Consider the following 18111-nt stretch of genomic DNA (forward strand, 5'->3'; position numbering starts at 1 on the left):
TCGGCCCGAATACCAGAGTATAAGGCTGACGTCGGTCATGGCGCCTTAGACTGACGTCAGTACGTCAGGGTACTAATGCGCATGACCGACGTCATTTCCTCAGTCTTTTCTTGCCCCAGATGTCAGAAGACCCAAAAGACAAGTCCCAAAACAACCTGCACCAAAAACATGTACAATATATACAGTAATATATACAAAAATATAAGCATGTAAACTCACCTACACAACCACCCTGAAACACAGAGGGAAGGAGGAGGTAAATTGGACTGCAGCAAGGGAATCCTCGAACATCTACATTTATGGTAGGTACAAAACTGTACTATGTTCTTCGCCTTCCCTTGCTGCAGTCCTGACAATTGGGTAGAATCCCAAAGCAGAGGTAAGGGAGGCTGGCAAATTATAAAGTAGCAGGAGCTGACAACATGCCTTGTAAAACAGCTGTGGCAAAACCAGCTCTAGTCTTAGAGTATATAGGCAGGTGATAATGCCTAGAGAAAGTATGCACTGAACTCCAAGTAGCTGCTTCCAGAATATCCTTAGTTGCCACCCCCCTTAGAAATGCTGTTGAAGTGGCAGTAGCCCTAGTGGAATGAGGCCTAATCCCAGCTGGAACCTCTTTGCCATGATGGGAATAACAAAGTGCAATGCAAAAGCCAATCCACCTAGAAACAGTTTGTTTTGACACAGGCTTGCCCTGTGAACTCAAAGCAAAAGAAACAAGTAACTGCTGAGACTGCCTAAAATCTTTAGTCCTGCTCAGATAATAACGCAATTGCCTGTGTACATCTAAAGTGTGCAAAATCTTTTCCCCTTTATTTTGAGGATCTGCAAAAAACGTAGGCAAATGAATAGTTTGGTTTAAAGCCACACTAGAAACCACCTTAGGCATAAAGGAAGGATTAGTACGTAATGATACCCTGTCCTTATGGAAAATCAAAAAGGGCTCCACTGCCATAAGGGCCTGCAACTCAGACACCCTTCTTGCAGAAGTAATAGCCAACAGAAAAGCAGTCTTCCATGACAAATATTTCAATTCAGCAGTAGCTGCAGGCTCAAAAGGTTGTAGAGTAAGTTTTTCCAACACAAAATTGAGATCCCAAGCAGGAGTAGGAGCTCTACGTGGGGTCTTATATTCTTTGCCCTCTAAGAAACTGCTTGAACAAAGGATGCGAAAACAAAGGTGGGTCACAATCATAGTGAGCTGAAATTGCTGCAGCATGAATCTTTATGGAAGAGAAGGACAAACCTTTGTCCAATAATTCAGTAAGATATTGAAGAGCCACACTCAAATTAGGCTCTGAAATCTCCAAATTCTTTGCTGTACTCCAAAATAAAAATCTCTTCCATTTTTCTGCGTACACTCTCCTAGTACTAGGCCTTCTAGCTTCCATAATCACATTTAAAACTTGTTGAGGAAGCTGAGACCTACCATGCTTCAACACAGAATATGCCAAGCTGTGAGATGAAGAGATTGAAGCTTGACATTGAGCAGATGACCGTCCTTCTGAGATAACAGATGAGGAATCAGAGGTAAAGGCCATGGAGGCTTCTTTACAAGACTCCTTAGAAGTGGGTACCAGTGTTGCCGAGGCCAATCTGGAGCTATCAAAATCATCCTTGGCCTGTCCTGTCTGACCTTTAGTAATACCTTTGGAAGAAGAGGTAGAGGTGGAAAGGCATAGACATGAAGGTTTTTCCAACTGAAAGACAGAGCATCCACTTTCCAAGCTGTGTGATGAAACCCCTTTGTGCAATACTTTGGCAGCTGGTGGTTTAGTGGAGAAGCGAACAGATCTATGTCTGGAGTTCCCCATGACACTGTCAATTTCTGAAATACATGAAGATCCAGTTTCCACTCGTGGGGATCCATGATTTGTCTGCTTAATACATCTGCTAGGGAGTTCTGTGCTCCTGGCAGAAACCTTGCCTGAAGAGTCAGTTGCAGGCTTAACGCAGTCTCCCATAAAATCATTGCTTGCCTGCATAGAGGATAAGAATGTGTTCCCCCTTGCTTGTTGATGTACCACATGACAGTTGTGTTGTCTGTCAGAATCAACACCTGCCCTGGAAGAAGTAACTCCTTGAACGCCATCAATGCAAACTGGACTGCTAACATCTCCTTCATGTTGATATGTAGATGCTGTAGTCTGGCAGGCCACTTGTCTTGTATCCACTTTCCATTTAGATGAGCTCCGCAAGCAGTGTTCGAGGCATCTGTCGTTAAAATCTGACTCGCCTCTGGCGGGTCACAGAGAGTCCCTTGTTTAGGTGACATTCCTGAGCCCACCACAAGAATTCCTTTTGAAGGCAAGGTATTATTTGAATGACAGTGTCCAAATCTTGGCAGTGCTGTGTCCATACATTTTGAGATACCATTGCAGCTTCCTCATATGCAGTTTGGCATTGGGAAGCACCAGAATACAAGATGCCATGAACCCTAATGCTTGAAGGACTGTCCTTGCAGTCAGCACGGACTGATGAGATAGTTGATGGAAGTAAAGTGACAGACTCTTTTGTTTGTCCGGGGTTAAAAAGGCCATCTGGGCTGCTGTATTCAGTCTCACACCCAGAAAGCACATGTCTTGAGAGGGTACTAGACTGGACTTTATTTCGCTCACAGAATACCCTAGGCATCTTAGCACTGCTATGACATATTCCAGATGCTGTAGAAGGTGTTCCTTTTCTTGAGCCAGAATCAGGCAGTCGTCCAAGTAAGGATAAATTTGAATGCCTTGAAGCCTGAAGTAAGCTATCACTGGAGCCAGAACCTTTGTGAATACTCTGGGCAGTAGATAAGCCAAAGGGCAATGCAGAGAACTGATAATGAAAATCTCCAGTTCGAAACCGCAGATACTTTCTGCAACTTAGCCTTATGGGCACATGAAGGTAAGCTTCCTTGAGATCCAAAGTTACCATCCAGTGATCCTTGCCCAGCAGAGGTAACAGTTGCTGTAACGTCAACATCTTGAACTTGGGAATGTCCAGATAAGTGTTGAGGATAGATAAATCCAAAATTGGTCTCCACGTGTTCCCCTTCTTTGGTACTAGGAACAGGCGAGAATAAAATCCGAAGCCCCTTTCTGATACAGGGACTGGCTGAATAGCCCCTATCTGGAGTAACTGAGAAACTTGCTTGTGAGCCTCTTTCCTTTGTGGAGGAGGAACATCTGGCATGCCTTTGAAAGGGGGCATTGTGTGGAAATAAAATCTGTACCCGTGATGAATGATATCCAGCACCCATCTGTCTTGAGTGATTAAATCCCAATTTTCTTTGAAAAGAGACAATCTTCCTCCCAAAGGAGCTGCCAGACGAGAGTCCACTGGCAGCTGAAAAGGCAGGTCATTGGTTCTGCTTACGAAAGGACTGACCCCTGCCCTCACCAGAAGTCTGAGCAGGTGAACTGTCTGATCTAGGCCTGAACGAACCTTGAGCCCTGCCCCTACCACGTCTAGACCTACCCCTAGACTGGGAACCATAAGCAGGATATGTCCACCCCTTAGCAGGCCAATTTCTACTAAACTTGGAGGCTGCACCTGCAAAAATCTTTAACAGTCTGCATAGACTTAGCTTTGTCCTCCATTTTCTTTAAAACTGCTTCCACAGGCGGTCCAAACAACACATCAGACTGTAAAGGAGCATCCAAAATCCTGGTCTTAACATGCTCAGTTAAATTCTGATCCTTCAACCATGCATGTCTGCGAAGAACAGAACTAGTAGCAGCCACCCTCGAGGAGGCCTGAACAGCATCAAAACCACACTGCAAAGAATGCTTACCCACTTGTTCAGACACATGAACCAAATCCAGCAATTCTTTACACTCAATACCTTCCGCCAAAGCATCCACCTTAGATTTCAATTGTGAAAGGAGATAATTCTGATATTTCAGCATATGAAACTGACAATTCAACCCTCATGGCTAGAGTGGAAGAAGTATATACTTTCTTACCCCACCTATCCAAAGCCCTTGCCTCTTTATCAGAGGGTACAGGATTTTTAACCACAGAAGCTTTAACACCTTTAGGCCCCTGAGAAACAGTTTCTGGGTCCGCCCTGGGACTCTTAAACAAATACTTATGAGCTTCGGGCACCCTATAATACCTATCAGGCTTAACAGGAGCAGGAGGCAAGGAATCAGGGTTCAGAGAAGCCTCTGCAAAAACATCCTCCACCACATTCAACACAGGAGGAATAGCTAAGGGCCTATGCTGGGGCAAAACAAGAATTCCCTAAGCCTTTTTCTGGAGTCAGAGTAATCTTGGCCTTCCCATTTAAAGTGCTCCCTCATGGAGTGAAGAGTCTCTGAAAATGAAAAATCCTCAGGAGGAGAAGCTGAAGGAGTGGAATCATCCACATCAGAATCAGAATAAGAAGGAAACTCTGGCAAGTCTTCCACAGAAGACTCTGAAGCCTGTGAACACTGTTCAAAACTATCAAACTCCTGTTCCACCCTAGGCCTCTTATCAGGTGGCGGCATAGAACCTCTAATCAGAGTAATCAAATCTTCTCCCATTTTAAGCATATGTTTCTTAGGCACAGAGCCGAAATGCTAGGAGAAGCCCCTACAGAAGCTGAACTTGGCCTTCCTCTAAAAGAAGCTTTGGCAACAGAAGGAGAGGCCCTAACTACCTTGGGAAGAGAGGGAAGAACAGTTACCTGAGAAGCCCGCTCAGCCTGGCCTACCTCCTGAGAGGGCACATCCTGTAACAGTAAAGTATCTGCCTGAGACTCCATAGAGACTCCTGGCAAAACCTCTGGCTCCCCTGAGCCTTCTAAAGGACCGTCGTCCGGGACTGCCGGTTCCTCACCCCTAGACTTCACTGTTTTGTCCTTGCGCTTCTTAGATGAAGCAGGCGTCGGAGCATCCGACGGCATAGTATAATTGCAACGCTTCCCAAACACTAACCTAGCACAATCAAGCCTCCTCTTAATAGTGCGCTTGTTAAATCTAGCACAAGAGCGGCAACCAACAACGTCGTGCTCAGGCCCTAAACAAGGTATACACAATGTATGATAATCCCTATGCGGTATCTGCTTCCCACAAGAAATACAGTTATTCACTTTTTCTGACATCCGGTTAAATACTGAGGCAAGAAAAAACCAAAATGTTCTACGGGTTACTTAGCCAACTCTGTTTTCGGTCTGAAACTCCGGTTTCGGAAAATCTCAGAACGCCAACCTGCACTCGCAAAATTGCTTCTGCATCGGACCATGCGGCAAAAAAGACTGAGGAAATGACGTCGGTCATGCGCATTAGTACCCTGACGTACTGACGTCAGTCTAAGGCGCCATGACCGACGTCAGCCTTATACTCTGGTATTCGGGCCGACTGGGACGCGGACTATACCCCAATTGTCAGGACTGCAGCAAGGGAAGACGAAGAACATCAAACAGCACCAGAAATTACCCATTCTAAAGACTTAATTCTTGCCTGTGATATAAATAGGACCTGCTGGAGAGATGGGTATGTATCGCAGAGACTACCCCGTCTATGGAACAGGCTCCCCATCCATGTGAAGCAGAGTTCCTCCCTAACCCAATTCAAGTGCAACTTGGACAACTGGACGGAAAACCAGAAATTCATCCCTGGTTTGGCACCTATGTCTTTAATGGACACAGGTAACCTGTAAATGGTTCATCTCCCAGGCCCATGCTTACACTTAACAAGGGTATCAGAACTTGTCAGAGATTTGGGATGGGAATGGCATTTTTGATGATGCAGTGGTACAGTGGTAGCGTTGTCATCTCAAAGCAAGGTACTCACTGGCTCAATTCTCGGCTGAGGTGTCTTCATGTCCTCCTGCATTCGTGTGGGTTTCCTACGGGTGCTCCGGTTTCCTTCCACATTTCAAAGATATGCATCTGGAGCATTCCTCCCCAGGCCTCCTCTGAAAATTGGCTTCATTCCATGTTAGACTTTCCCGGTAAATAAATGTTAAATATATAAAATAAATGGCTTGGCTTAAAAAGGCCCTTGTGGTTGTTAGCCTAGTAAACACCTATGAACCTATCTACCTATGAATAAATGATTTGTGCTCTAGACTTATTATCAAAAAACAGCTGCTTAACAGGAATCTTTCTAAAGTCATGTATATTATCAAGGTAATGCCTTATTTTCTGTTTAGCATTCTGTAGTTGCTTCTCTTCTTGTTCTGTGAGATTCTCCCTATTTTGCAATAAGTTAACATTTGCCAGTCCCTCTAAATAATTCTGGTTACTTCTTAAGCACGTCTCCCTTTCTTTTATTTCTGCCCTATTTTAAGCTCCACTTATATTTTATCCCACTCCCTAGCTATATTTTCAGAAGCAATTTCTATCTTCTCTAATAGTTCCTGAATAATTTCCACTACCCAATCAAATTCCATTCCCCACCTATAAGTAATATACCTTGCTGAATGCTGATTTTTTCTCCCAGAATTCCTTTAAGCGCCATTACAGCAGTTTTAGTACATGCCAGTGTAATCCTCCTCCCTTGCCAGTAGCCCCTTAGTACTACAAATCTAGCATTACTCTCCTCTGTATCTTCTTCTATCACTATTGGAGCTCATCTTGCAAATAATATAAGTACTCTTTTCCTCTGTCCCAGGTATTCTGCTGAATAACCATCCTGAAAACCTTTCTTTATTAAACTCACACGTTCAGTTCTTTCCAAGTGTGTCTACTGTAGCATCGCTATTTGCAGTCTACATATTTTATATAGTTCACCATTCTGTCTTTTTTTGTATTTACCTGTGACACCACTAACATTTAAAGACATTACAGAAATCATCATTGTATTAAAAAGTTATCACTGCCACACTTTATGTGTAACAGCTTTTGTGTTACATGCATACATGTTTGGCAGGTAGATCTTTTATACAGTTGTTTCTTGTCATATCCATTTGAGCCTATACCACACATCTTCCAAAACTTTTTTGTTTTATTGAAAGCCCTCAAACAAAAAAGAAACACATCCCCAAAACCCCCTAAAACCTATTAACTTAATATAAACATACAAAATTATGTATATCTTCAAATATTGAAGTTTTACCCTCCTAATAGAAACAAATGCTCCAAACTGTCAGCCACACTCGTAGACCTGAATTAACCTAAAAAATGTCATCCATGCTAAGATGCATGGTGCAGCCTGTACTTCTATTAAGTGCTGCCTGGTTTTGCCTTATCTTTATAACACTCCCAGCTAAGAAAACACTTGAATGCTTTAATTTCTCTCCTAGCCATTTCTCTTTATCAGATTGCCTCCTGGAGACATGAAGATCAGATAAAAACTGCTACTAAGCATACATTTATTTGCTAGAAAAAAAGTTTTATAATGTTCAATACACTTTTTCATTTACTTGCTTTTTCTTAGAGCTTGTTACTAGATCAAGCTAAGGGCCTTAATCCAGTCATTACCTATGGAAGAATTAGAAAAAGGAAAAAGCACACTATTTTTTCTTTTGTCATACTCTTTTAACCAGACTTTAGTTTTTCTCTCTCTCTTTTTTTTAACATTGCAGTGCCTATATTTCTTAAAGCTGAACAAGGCACACGAGAGAAGAAGGGAGAAAGAAAAAAAAAAAAAAAAGCAGGAACATCTGTTTGCATCAGTATCCTCATTGCACTTGAAAATAACTGAAAAAAAGTTACTGTATAGCATACAAAGAAAATCATGCACTATAAAAATAATACCATTAAGAAAAAAATCTGTTTTGCTTACACTTACCGTTCTCCCTCCTCTTCCCTTTTCCTAAGTATTTTTCCAAACATTAATGACATGAATTAGGGCATATGCTTTAGAGTCCCCTACAAGTTTAACAAAGTCTAAAAAAAGTCCAATATTTCTTTTTGTCATTTTACACAAATATAATTACTGCTTTGCAATCCCACATATGTCAATGTTCAAGTTACTGGTTTTATTCCTGTTCACCTCTAGCTTCTAAATCCTGTCTCTGCTTCATTGTCAATGTATTCTCGATTCTTCTTGTCAACTCTTGTGCTTTTTTCCTTCTTCTTGCAAACATTTTCTTCGAAAGATTGGTACAGATTTCATTGGCACAGTCTCTCTGTAGTCTTTATTACCAAAAGAACAAGAAGCAGATTCTCCTTTTGTTTCACAGATCACTTTTTGTTGGACAAACATCTGTATTTCCTCCTTAGCATGTACTTCATTAAAAAATGATTTTGTCCCTCCAGGGAAGAATATTTTGAAGACAGCTGGGTACAGCAGTTTGAATCTCACTCCTGCTTCTCGACACTCTCTGAATAATGGAATAAATTTACTTCTCTTCTGCCTGGTGTACAATGAGTAAACATTCTCCACAAACACTCTGCTGTCTCCCACATTTTGTACTTTGTCCTTCTGTCTCAGAATCAGCTCCTTCTGGTGGTAGGATTGCATCTTTACTATTAAAGATTTAGGTTGCCTTTTCATAGCCAGGGTTACAGCATACACACAATGTGCTTTTTCAATTAACAACAACACCTGCTGTGGAATATCAGTCTAGTTGCTTATTTGCCATAAAGTTAATACAATCTGTTCCTTCCAGTTTCTCTGATGCAGCAGAATACTCCATCAGTGTTTCATTGATTTTAATCAACTCTGAGTACATTTGACTTAATTCTTCCTCTATGTTACTGGAAGTCATGCCTGAAGCATGCACTGCATTTTGCTGTACGGCTGCAGTACTTTTCTCAGTCAGAGTTTTTTTCCTCACCTGATTTTCTTTCAGGTCCTCTGTACTTCTTTTTTCCTAGAATCCAGGCAGTGCACTTACTAGCCAGTTACTGAAATTTACCCAAAAATATAAATCCACTGTCTGTCTCTGCTAAGTTTCTATTTCCACACTGGGAGCAGCCATCTTGGAAGTTTCCTAGTTTCCTGTTCATTAGTATACAGATATTGTTACACTACTCACCTTCTGTTATTTCTTTTCCCTCCCATGTCCACCTTCCTCTGTATTTAATCCTCTCATCCTGGATCATTCCACCTAATCCATTAAGACAGAGCTTAGAGAATGCATCTATCCCATCCATCTGCAACTGTAAGCCTGCTCAAAAGCATCATCTTGTTCACCTCCACTTTTACTATTAAGAATATTAAAAATCATCTGCATAATTTAAGTGAAAGATATTCCATATTTCTGTATGCATTTATCTCCCTCTGCATGAAGATAATACAGATAGAGAGACGGATACATTTCTATACAAGTTGTGTGAGTGTATTACCTGTACATATATACATTCACTCACAGATGTGTGTGTGTGTGTGTGTGTGAACAGATTTTATATACATATAAACACACACAGACATATACATAATACACAAACAAATGCTTGTAAGTCTTCTATATTTATGGATATGTATATATATATATATATATATATATGTATAGGGAGAACCAATATGGACTTAGAAATGAGACTCATGGTATATCTAGCTTAAGATATAGCTTTACCCTATTGTACATCTGATTTCCACCATCCACCTCCTTCCAGACAACCAGTTCTTTATGCGGTCTAAGTCTGGCATAATCAACAGGTATTCTAGCCTCTCTATCAGAATCTCATGATCCATACTATTATATGCTCTCGGGAGACCCAGACTCAATACATATACAGTGTAGGTTCTGGTGAGTTACTTATGTTAAATTATTCAAAAATATTCCATCTAGGTGCAAGAAAGTCTTACCATTCCAACCTTCTCTATAGTTTCTGCAACCCTTTCCAGCAGCCCAGAAATAGTCTGAGGATATGAAGTTGCAATTGTTGCAAGAAGCTCTCTCCCAACTTTTGAATATACTTCTCTTGTAGAAAGACTTAAATAGGACACCTACAGAGACAAAAAAAGTAAATTACTCATTCAGCTTTTTTCTTTTTTAATGTTCTATTTTATAAATGGATCATGTATTCTCTTTAAAGGCTGAGGTCAGTGTCAGATGCTCAGTGTAATCAATTTACTCATATATTGATGGATTGATCCTACTTCTGAGAGATTGTGTCACCCAAGCATTCCACATAATGAGAAGAGAAAAACCTAGGAATGTGGTAACTGAGACAAAACACAACAATCTTCAAAGATTTGATCAATAAAGGGAGAAGAATGGATCATGACAACTTTTGAAAGATGTCATCATCCTAACAACCAAAGATCGAAGCACCATTTGCTGGTAGAGTCCATATCCCAAGCCACCTTAAGCAATTAGGATGGAAAAATGCAAAGAACTAAGTATTGACACATTGGTAGTCCTGAAAAGGACTTTTGATACATGCCCTCTGCTCTTCTGAAACCTGAGTGAAAAGTATATTTAAGCTCCTTACCACCAGACTGACTATATGGTTCCTATCAAATGTGCATGACTCTGAAATGCAGCTCCTAAATGTCCAGAAAAAAATAACTGCAAATTCCAACAACAAAAAAATAAAAGTAACATCTGAAACTTGCCAGTAAAACCTCAGCTTTGGCTGGCTAAGATCTAGCTGTATTCAACTGGACGTATAAGAGAATTTAAGTACCTTTTATCTGCACTTTTTTCAAATAATACAGCATTTTAATTGATTTATTTGTGTTGCACTGAATGTTAACTGAACTGGAAGTTTTGACTCTGTTTTTTCAGTTAGTGCTTGCTAGAATTTTATTGCCTGTTAGAAATTGCAAGCAGGGGTAGTCTCATTCATTGATATCCTGTCGCTGTCTATTTAAGTGGTTCATTTTGGAATATTTTCTGCTTAAAACCTCATCTTTGGTCGGCTAAGATCTAGCTGTATTCAACTGGACGTATAAGAGAATTTAAGTACCTTTTATCTGCACTTTTTTCAAATAACACAGCATTTTAATTGATTTATTTGTGTTGCATTGAATGTTGAATGTTAACTGAACTGGAAGTTTTGACTCTGTTTTTCAGTTAGTTCCCCACCCACCCTCCCTGTTTCTGTTTTGGTGTTAATCTTGGTGGCTTTGAAACTGCCCACCCCTCTTGTAAATTTGTGTTTGGATACATGTTGGTGTGAATGACCTGAGACGTACCTCCCTGGACTACATGAAAAGAGACATGGAGGAGCTCTCTGATCTTGTAGCCCAGGCAGGTATGACCCTAGCCCTGAGTAGCATCCTGCCATCACCCAGAATGATACCACAGTACAAGGCCAAAATGATTGACTTCAACAACTGGCTAAGCTTCTGGTGTCATTCTAAGGGGATCCAGTATTTGTCTGCCTGGGACAACACGATGCTTTGCCAGTCGCCCTTGGGATTCCGGATACTGGCTAAGGCTCTTGCCACCCCTATAGTGCCTTTTTTAGGAAAGGTTCAAATGACAAATTCACCACTGTAACAGGTACATGCAAGCAAAATCTGAGGGTAATGCAACTCAATTCTTGAAGTCCAAACCTCAAATGCACTCACTCAAGGCACTCCTTAAAATGGAGAACATCGACATCTGTGCAGTGACACAGACCTGGTTCAAAGCTCCAGAGAGCATCCCTGCATTACCAGGTTATAATTCATACCACACCTTTCGGCCACCTAACCTGGAACGAAGCACTAAAGGTGGAGGCATGTCCATATTCATTAAGGATATCCACACCTCCAGGCTAGTTGCACAGCATAATGCATCCGAGATTATCCAAGTGCAACTAACTCTGGGCAAGACCGCAATCCAAATTGTAGCTTGCTACAGACCCCCCACCATGCCCCAGGATTCACACTCCTCATTTCTTGATACACTGGAAAGTAGTAGGGTACAACCCAATACCCTAATAATTGGCAATTTCAACTACCCCACCAATAACTGGGAAAACTACTCATGCACCAACTCTTTTCCTCAAAGTTTTCTGGAATTCATAAATTTCAACGCCATGGATTAACTTATTCACACCCCGATCAGGGGCAGCAATATCCTAGACCTGGTCATTACCAACATGGGCAATCGGTGTTCCACACCAGAGGTCAATTCCTCGTTGGTCAGATCCAACCACAAGCTAATTACCCTAAACATCCACATCACGCCCCCACCCCCAATTAGGGAAATCACCATAAAAAACTTCTCCAAAGCCAACTTCACACTTCTTAAGACAGAAGTGGCAAACTTCATAACACCCATGCAGATGGACAATAGAGGTAGGACTGCTGAATCCTACACAAATGCACTTTATAAGCACTTACACGAGTGCATGAATCATGCTATCCCTAATAGAACCAAGATGCTATCCTCCAAAAAAAGGAAACCAATCTGGTGGTCCTCTGCCATAAACAAGCTCTACAACAGAAGAAAGAAACTGTTGCAAAAAAAGAGTAAAATCCCATGACTGGAGGAACTCCCTGGTCAACCTCAGTAAGAAGCTGAGATCCCTCATAAAATCCTCCAAAGCTAGTTATGAAAACAAAATTGCCACTTACTCTAAAGACAACCACAAAGCATTCTATAGCTATGTCAAGAATCTCAATGGCAACACTCAGATCTGCTCTGAGTTACAGCACAATGGCACTAAATATACAGAACCAACTGATATTGCCAACATCCTGGCAGATAGGTTCAGTGCTAACTTTACCCCCCTCTCACCCCCTAGAGGGCCCATCTCTATACCGAAAGAATGCAAAGTTCCTGTAATCACGGCTGCACAGGTAAAAAACACACTCTCCAAAGCCAAGAACACAGCATCCATGGGACTTGACAATATCCCAGGCTGCGTTCTACACAAACTACAGAATGAACTGGCACCCTACCTAAGTACCATGTTCAATCATAGCCTCACCTCAGGCTTTGTACCCACTGAATGGCGCACCATGACTGCTATTCCACTCCACAAGGGGGGAGCCAAGACAGACCCCCGGAACTACCGCCCCATTAGCCAGACGAGCCTGGTCTGCAAGGCCATGGAATGTATCATCATGGAACTCATAAACAAAGACATTGGTAATCTCCAAACTCTGGACCCTACCCAGTTCGGATTTGTAAAAGGCAGATCATGTCTCCTAAACCTGACTGACTTCTTTGAAGCAGTCACCAAAGCCATAGATGAGGGTAAGGTGGTTCACACGGCTTATCTAGATCTCGCCATGGCTTTTGACACCATCCCCCACTCTGGAATTATAGATAAGTTCAATAAACTAGGTATAAATCCCTATATCACAAGATGGGTTGCCAAATGGCTCACGGACAGAACCCACACTGTGAAAGTAGCAGACTCCAAATCCGACTTCAGACCAGTGATAAGTAGAGTACCACATGGTTCAGTCCTGGGTCCTCTCCTGTTTGGTATCTACTTCTCTGAAGTATAGGCTAACACAGAAGGTCTTTGGCTAACAAAGTTTGCATATGACTGCAAACTAGGAGCCATAATCGAGACTCCTAACGATGTGGACATACTACAAAAGGACCTCAATGAAACAGATGCCTGGTGTCAAAGCCATGGCCTGAAGCTCAATGCCAAAAAGTGTATTGTCATCCCCTTTGGTCAAAATTGTGTACCCATGAACTACCCCATACCTGGTAGTCTACTTAACGCTGAAAATGTGATAAGAGACCTTGGGACACAGGTGGACAGTAGTCTCTCCTTTGATAATCACATTGCCACAGTGGTCAGGAAATCCTTCTACGTGGCACACCTCATCACAAAAGGTTTCTCATCCAGAAAAAAAGAGGTCATTGCTCCCCTCTACTCATCACTCATTAGACCCATTATAGAGTAGACATCTACAACAACTAGAAAGGCCACAGAAATACCTCACAAAGAGGATTACTGGCCTCAAACAGATGCCCTATGCAGACCGTCTCAAAAAACTCCAGCTTTACTCCGTCGCATATCGCCTACTCAGAGGCGATCTCTGCCTAACAAACAAAGCTATGTCAAACCCAGAGCTGTTGGACATGCTCCACTTAAAGAAATCCCAATCCCTCCGAGCTACACACTCTAGGGACCTAAACCTTGTCACCACAATAAACAGAACATGCTGGAGGGATAGATTCCTGTCCCAGAGACTTCCCATACTCTGGAACAGACTACCTATGTCAAACAGAGCTCCTCATTAGCACTCTTCAAGAAAAATCTTGATGACTGGATGGGAAATTGGAAAGTCACCCCAGGGATCACTAATGTGGCTCTGCTCGACAGGGGCACAGGAAAATTATTTTCCTGGGTGGCGAAAGCCAGGGTACATTTTTGGCTAGGCTTATATAGGCCCTAGGGTCAATTGCCTAGTACCTACCTATGAACCATTAAAGTTACTCCCTTACTACATATGCATATTTACATATATAAACTTACTAACTCTGACATTACTCTACCCCACAGTCGAGGAATACTATTAAGTGCCACAACAACAGACTTAGTATGTATTTCCCAAGTGACACTTGTAGTTCCTATTTTATGTATCGTAATTATGATCCTCAGAGCTTCAACAGGCACCCTGCAGTTTACAGCTGCATTAAGAAATAAACTAAGTATCTAGATTTTTACATGTCAGTCTTTATTAAGCAGAAAAAACACCGTGAAAATCTACAGCCTTCCTCAAGTTACATGCTGTATTTGGATATCATGTAATGCTAAGCCTGGCCTGGGGATGACACCTTTTTATTATAAACGAAGTACCACAGTCAAATACGCAGCTTCAGACAATTAAGGTCAAGCCCCTCCCCCTTCCCCCAAAGGGGGGGGGGGCGAGCAAGATGAAAAAGCACAGTGCATCAACTGACGTTAAATCATAGTTTAACTTTACTCTCTTCCTCTATAACTTTCTCTGCCTTCATAATTTCATCAATCCTCTATTTTAAGAGCTTAACTCCTCTGATGTAACACTATTCATACTCCTTCTCTTCTTGTACTCTACCCTGATATTGCCCTATAATTAATTACTCTTTATCCCCTTCCTCACCCCCCATCCCTGCTATTTGGTTCTGTAAAAATGTGCATACCTTATTCTTTATGCTAGTATTTGCCAAGTTGTACATAGTCTAATTATTCTCCGTTTCCAGTTATGTTACGTGTCTTTTTACCGTACTTTAGTTTTACCAAGTTTATGTTAATTACCTTTGCATTATTGTAAGCTAATTTTACATTGTGAAAAACTTTTTATGACCTTGCATTAGTACTGTCTTTCTTCTGTACGCTCATCGTCTGAGACTGAAATTGGATAGTGTCAATCAGTGCTCTACCCCAGTCAACAAAAGCAAATAAACAGAACAAACAAACAGACCTACTGAGATCATCACTTCATGGCACAATCCAAATACTGATCAAGCTACAAAGGCTGTCCACTCACTGGCAGTGAACTGCTCTCGCCAATCAGGCAAACTGGAGATGGGAACTAACTAACACATGTAAGTAATGACACTCAACATGGAATGTAGTTGTATGGATTAATCAACACTCTAGGTGGACTGTGAAGTATGAGGCAAAACAAACGGTTCAGCTAACACTAGAACTAGAGATCTAGACCTGATTCAGCAAACAAATAAATTACATTGGCCAAACAACTTTATCATGGAATGACTATCCCTTCGTTAGAACAAACCTCCTCTCCAGATCAAACAATGTGACACATTATCTTCCTTCAAGAAGGAATTAGACAGTTAGATTTGGTATTCAACAATTATCCCGAGTATGACTGGTCTATCATTCCTTGTAAAGAAGCTAAGGTCAAAGGTACATACTGGCAAGAAACAAAATTATCCCGCGGCCCAGTTGCCTTCTATATTCTATGATGCTATGCAACTCTCCTAGAATACTGGACGAATGTCCATTAAATGCCCATCTTCTGGGAAAAAAATTAACAAAATATGCAATCATAAACTACAGAAAATACACCAGCGCTTTTGAGTTTTAATTTCACTATACAACATATATAAATTATTTTTAAAAAGTGTATACCATGATATACAAGGTGTATCCATCTGTAAGGATGGGCATACATGGCTGTTTCTTGCCTTATGCTAGTAAATTAAATGAAGGATGGATAACAGATATCTTACTAATACTGTGTAGACAAACTGCCAGCAAGTTTAAAAATGCAAAACAGTAAGGGTAGAGACCAAAAGACGAACATCTATAGAGCGACAACAACCAAATATTTTCTATAAAAAAATCACCAGCAGTCATTTTCTTCACATGGCTTATTGAAAATTATGCTGCTTCACCATGAGATTCATTATTTAATAACAGAGTGACCTGCTCAATGTCCAACTACCAGTGGCTAATTATATTACTGAGAATGAATGTATATCCTGATGTGTTCCATGAGGGATGTGATGACTGATGACAAAAGTTACACTTCTAAGCTTAACATAAAGGAAATTTATTGTCCATGTCAGTTGTTAAAGCAGGCAGTACCCTTGCTTCTGGTGATGGAAAATCAAAAGTCTATGGGTTCATTCCCATCCCCAGCCACCTCGATCTTCAAAGCAGAGGCATTCAGTGGTTATGACTTCTGCCTCACATCTTCTAGGTTCGAGGTTAATCTGGACTTATAATTATGTCTAGGTGCAGCATGCAAGTTCTCGGTGTGTCCACATGCATTTTCTAATGTGTACTGGAGATATTACTTAAAAACATCCTGGTTGATAGACTTCTCTAGAATTGTCCATTTATACTGCATTTACTTACCTTGACCTTGTGGCCTGACTCAGAGTGGAGAGGTACTGTGTTGGATTAGCGGTGGTGATGCTGTGGTAGCATTGTCACCTCACAGTAAGACGTCCTGTTCGATTCTCAGATAGAGCGTCTTCTGTGTGGAGACATGCGTGAATGGGCGTACCTTCGTTGAAGGTTGTGCATCAGGGCTGGCAACTCGGCACGTAAAAATCCACTGCCAATCATTAGCGGACCGGAGGTCCGCTGTGGCGACCCCTAACTGGGAAAAGCCGAAAGACACAACAACACAGTTAGCAAATTAATTACAGTTAAAATTAATTTATATACTTTACTCAATTAAGTTTTCCTTTGATCATCTATGCACATTCTGCCACAGCTTTCATCTGTTGGTCGTAATTTTATACCTACTGCTTACTGTACCTTACATTTCTTTTATGTAACTAAAACATATTTTAGTAATTCCTCAAACTGCTGACTTTGATGTAACTTTAAACCAAATGTTTGTTTTTAGGTAAACTATATCCTTTAAGAAGCAATCACTTGTAACTTTACTCTAAGTCTTTGGCAAAACATAAATACTGGCATTCTGTAAGCAACCTTCTTTAACAAAGCAACTACTCTTACATGTCTATTGTTTAGTTTTTCTTTTTCATTTTGCATGACAACAAAAATTTGTCAACTGATATAAACACTGAACTGTACCTCTCAACATAATCATTCTGGCTGGCACATATAAATGACATTGGATTCTATGTTCAGCCTTTATGAGATCAAACATCCATGTTGAGTAATCAATCTAATACTAGATACTTCTACTTTGTTGTTAATAAAGACCATGAGTTTCTTTTCCAGGCTCAAAAATTATATTTCTATAAAAGTTAACCGCATTCATGGACACCGATTTCCTTTATATTTCATGATCACATTTTGCCGTTCTTTTCATCTTCTTCCCTACTGTAACAAAAAATAATTTAACTATGTGTGTATGCTTGTTCTGACTGACTCACAGTAGATCACATTCAAACTACATTAAAAAAAAATAGAGCGGCAATGGACTAACATCCTGACCAGGACTGGTACTCTATTTTACATACACTGCTTACCAGGGGAGAATCAGGCTCCCCTCAACCTTGAATTAGAAACAATAGGCACTGGAAAATGAATACTATAAACAACATAGGACTTGCTGTTCTAATGTCTCCACATATTCTGGGTATAAAAGCATTATTTATTTTTTGGGAATTAATGGGTTGTCCAAAAGCTACAGGAAAATCCTCAGCACCCACAAAAGGAGAACTTGCCTGAAGATGATGATCACTCATCCTCCTTAGACTGACAGTTATCCTACCTAATGGAGAAACTACTACAAACATACTTTTTCTTCCTTTACACAGAGAAAATGCTTAAATTTCTAAACAACTCATTCTTCAATCCATCATTTTTTTATTTCATATTCTGCACAACAATGTTATTTCCCACAGAAAGAATGCTCTTCAAAAAAGAACTCTGTCATATAAACTGTGCTCTGCATTCCAGCTATGCTTCCC

At 40.8% G+C, this 18111-nt stretch overlaps 1 protein-coding gene across 2 annotated transcripts in view; it reads right to left on the minus strand.

The window, feature by feature from the left end:
• The window catches only part of EPG5 (ectopic P-granules autophagy protein 5 homolog), a 2535958-nt gene that overhangs the window by 1792542 nt on the left and 725305 nt on the right, over positions 1–18111 (minus strand). For both annotated transcript variants that reach the window (XM_044078183.1, XR_006365599.1), the window contains exon 13: positions 9669–9809. In XM_044078183.1, the coding sequence (XP_043934118.1) occupies positions 9669–9809 (141 nt within the window). The remainder of the gene's footprint in view (positions 1–9668; positions 9810–18111) is intronic.

Source organism: Protopterus annectens, chromosome 1.part1, assembly GCF_019279795.1.
Source record: "Protopterus annectens isolate FY-2018-M chromosome 1.part1, PAN1.0, whole genome shotgun sequence".
NCBI classification, from domain to species: Eukaryota; Metazoa; Chordata; order Ceratodontiformes; family Protopteridae; genus Protopterus; species Protopterus annectens.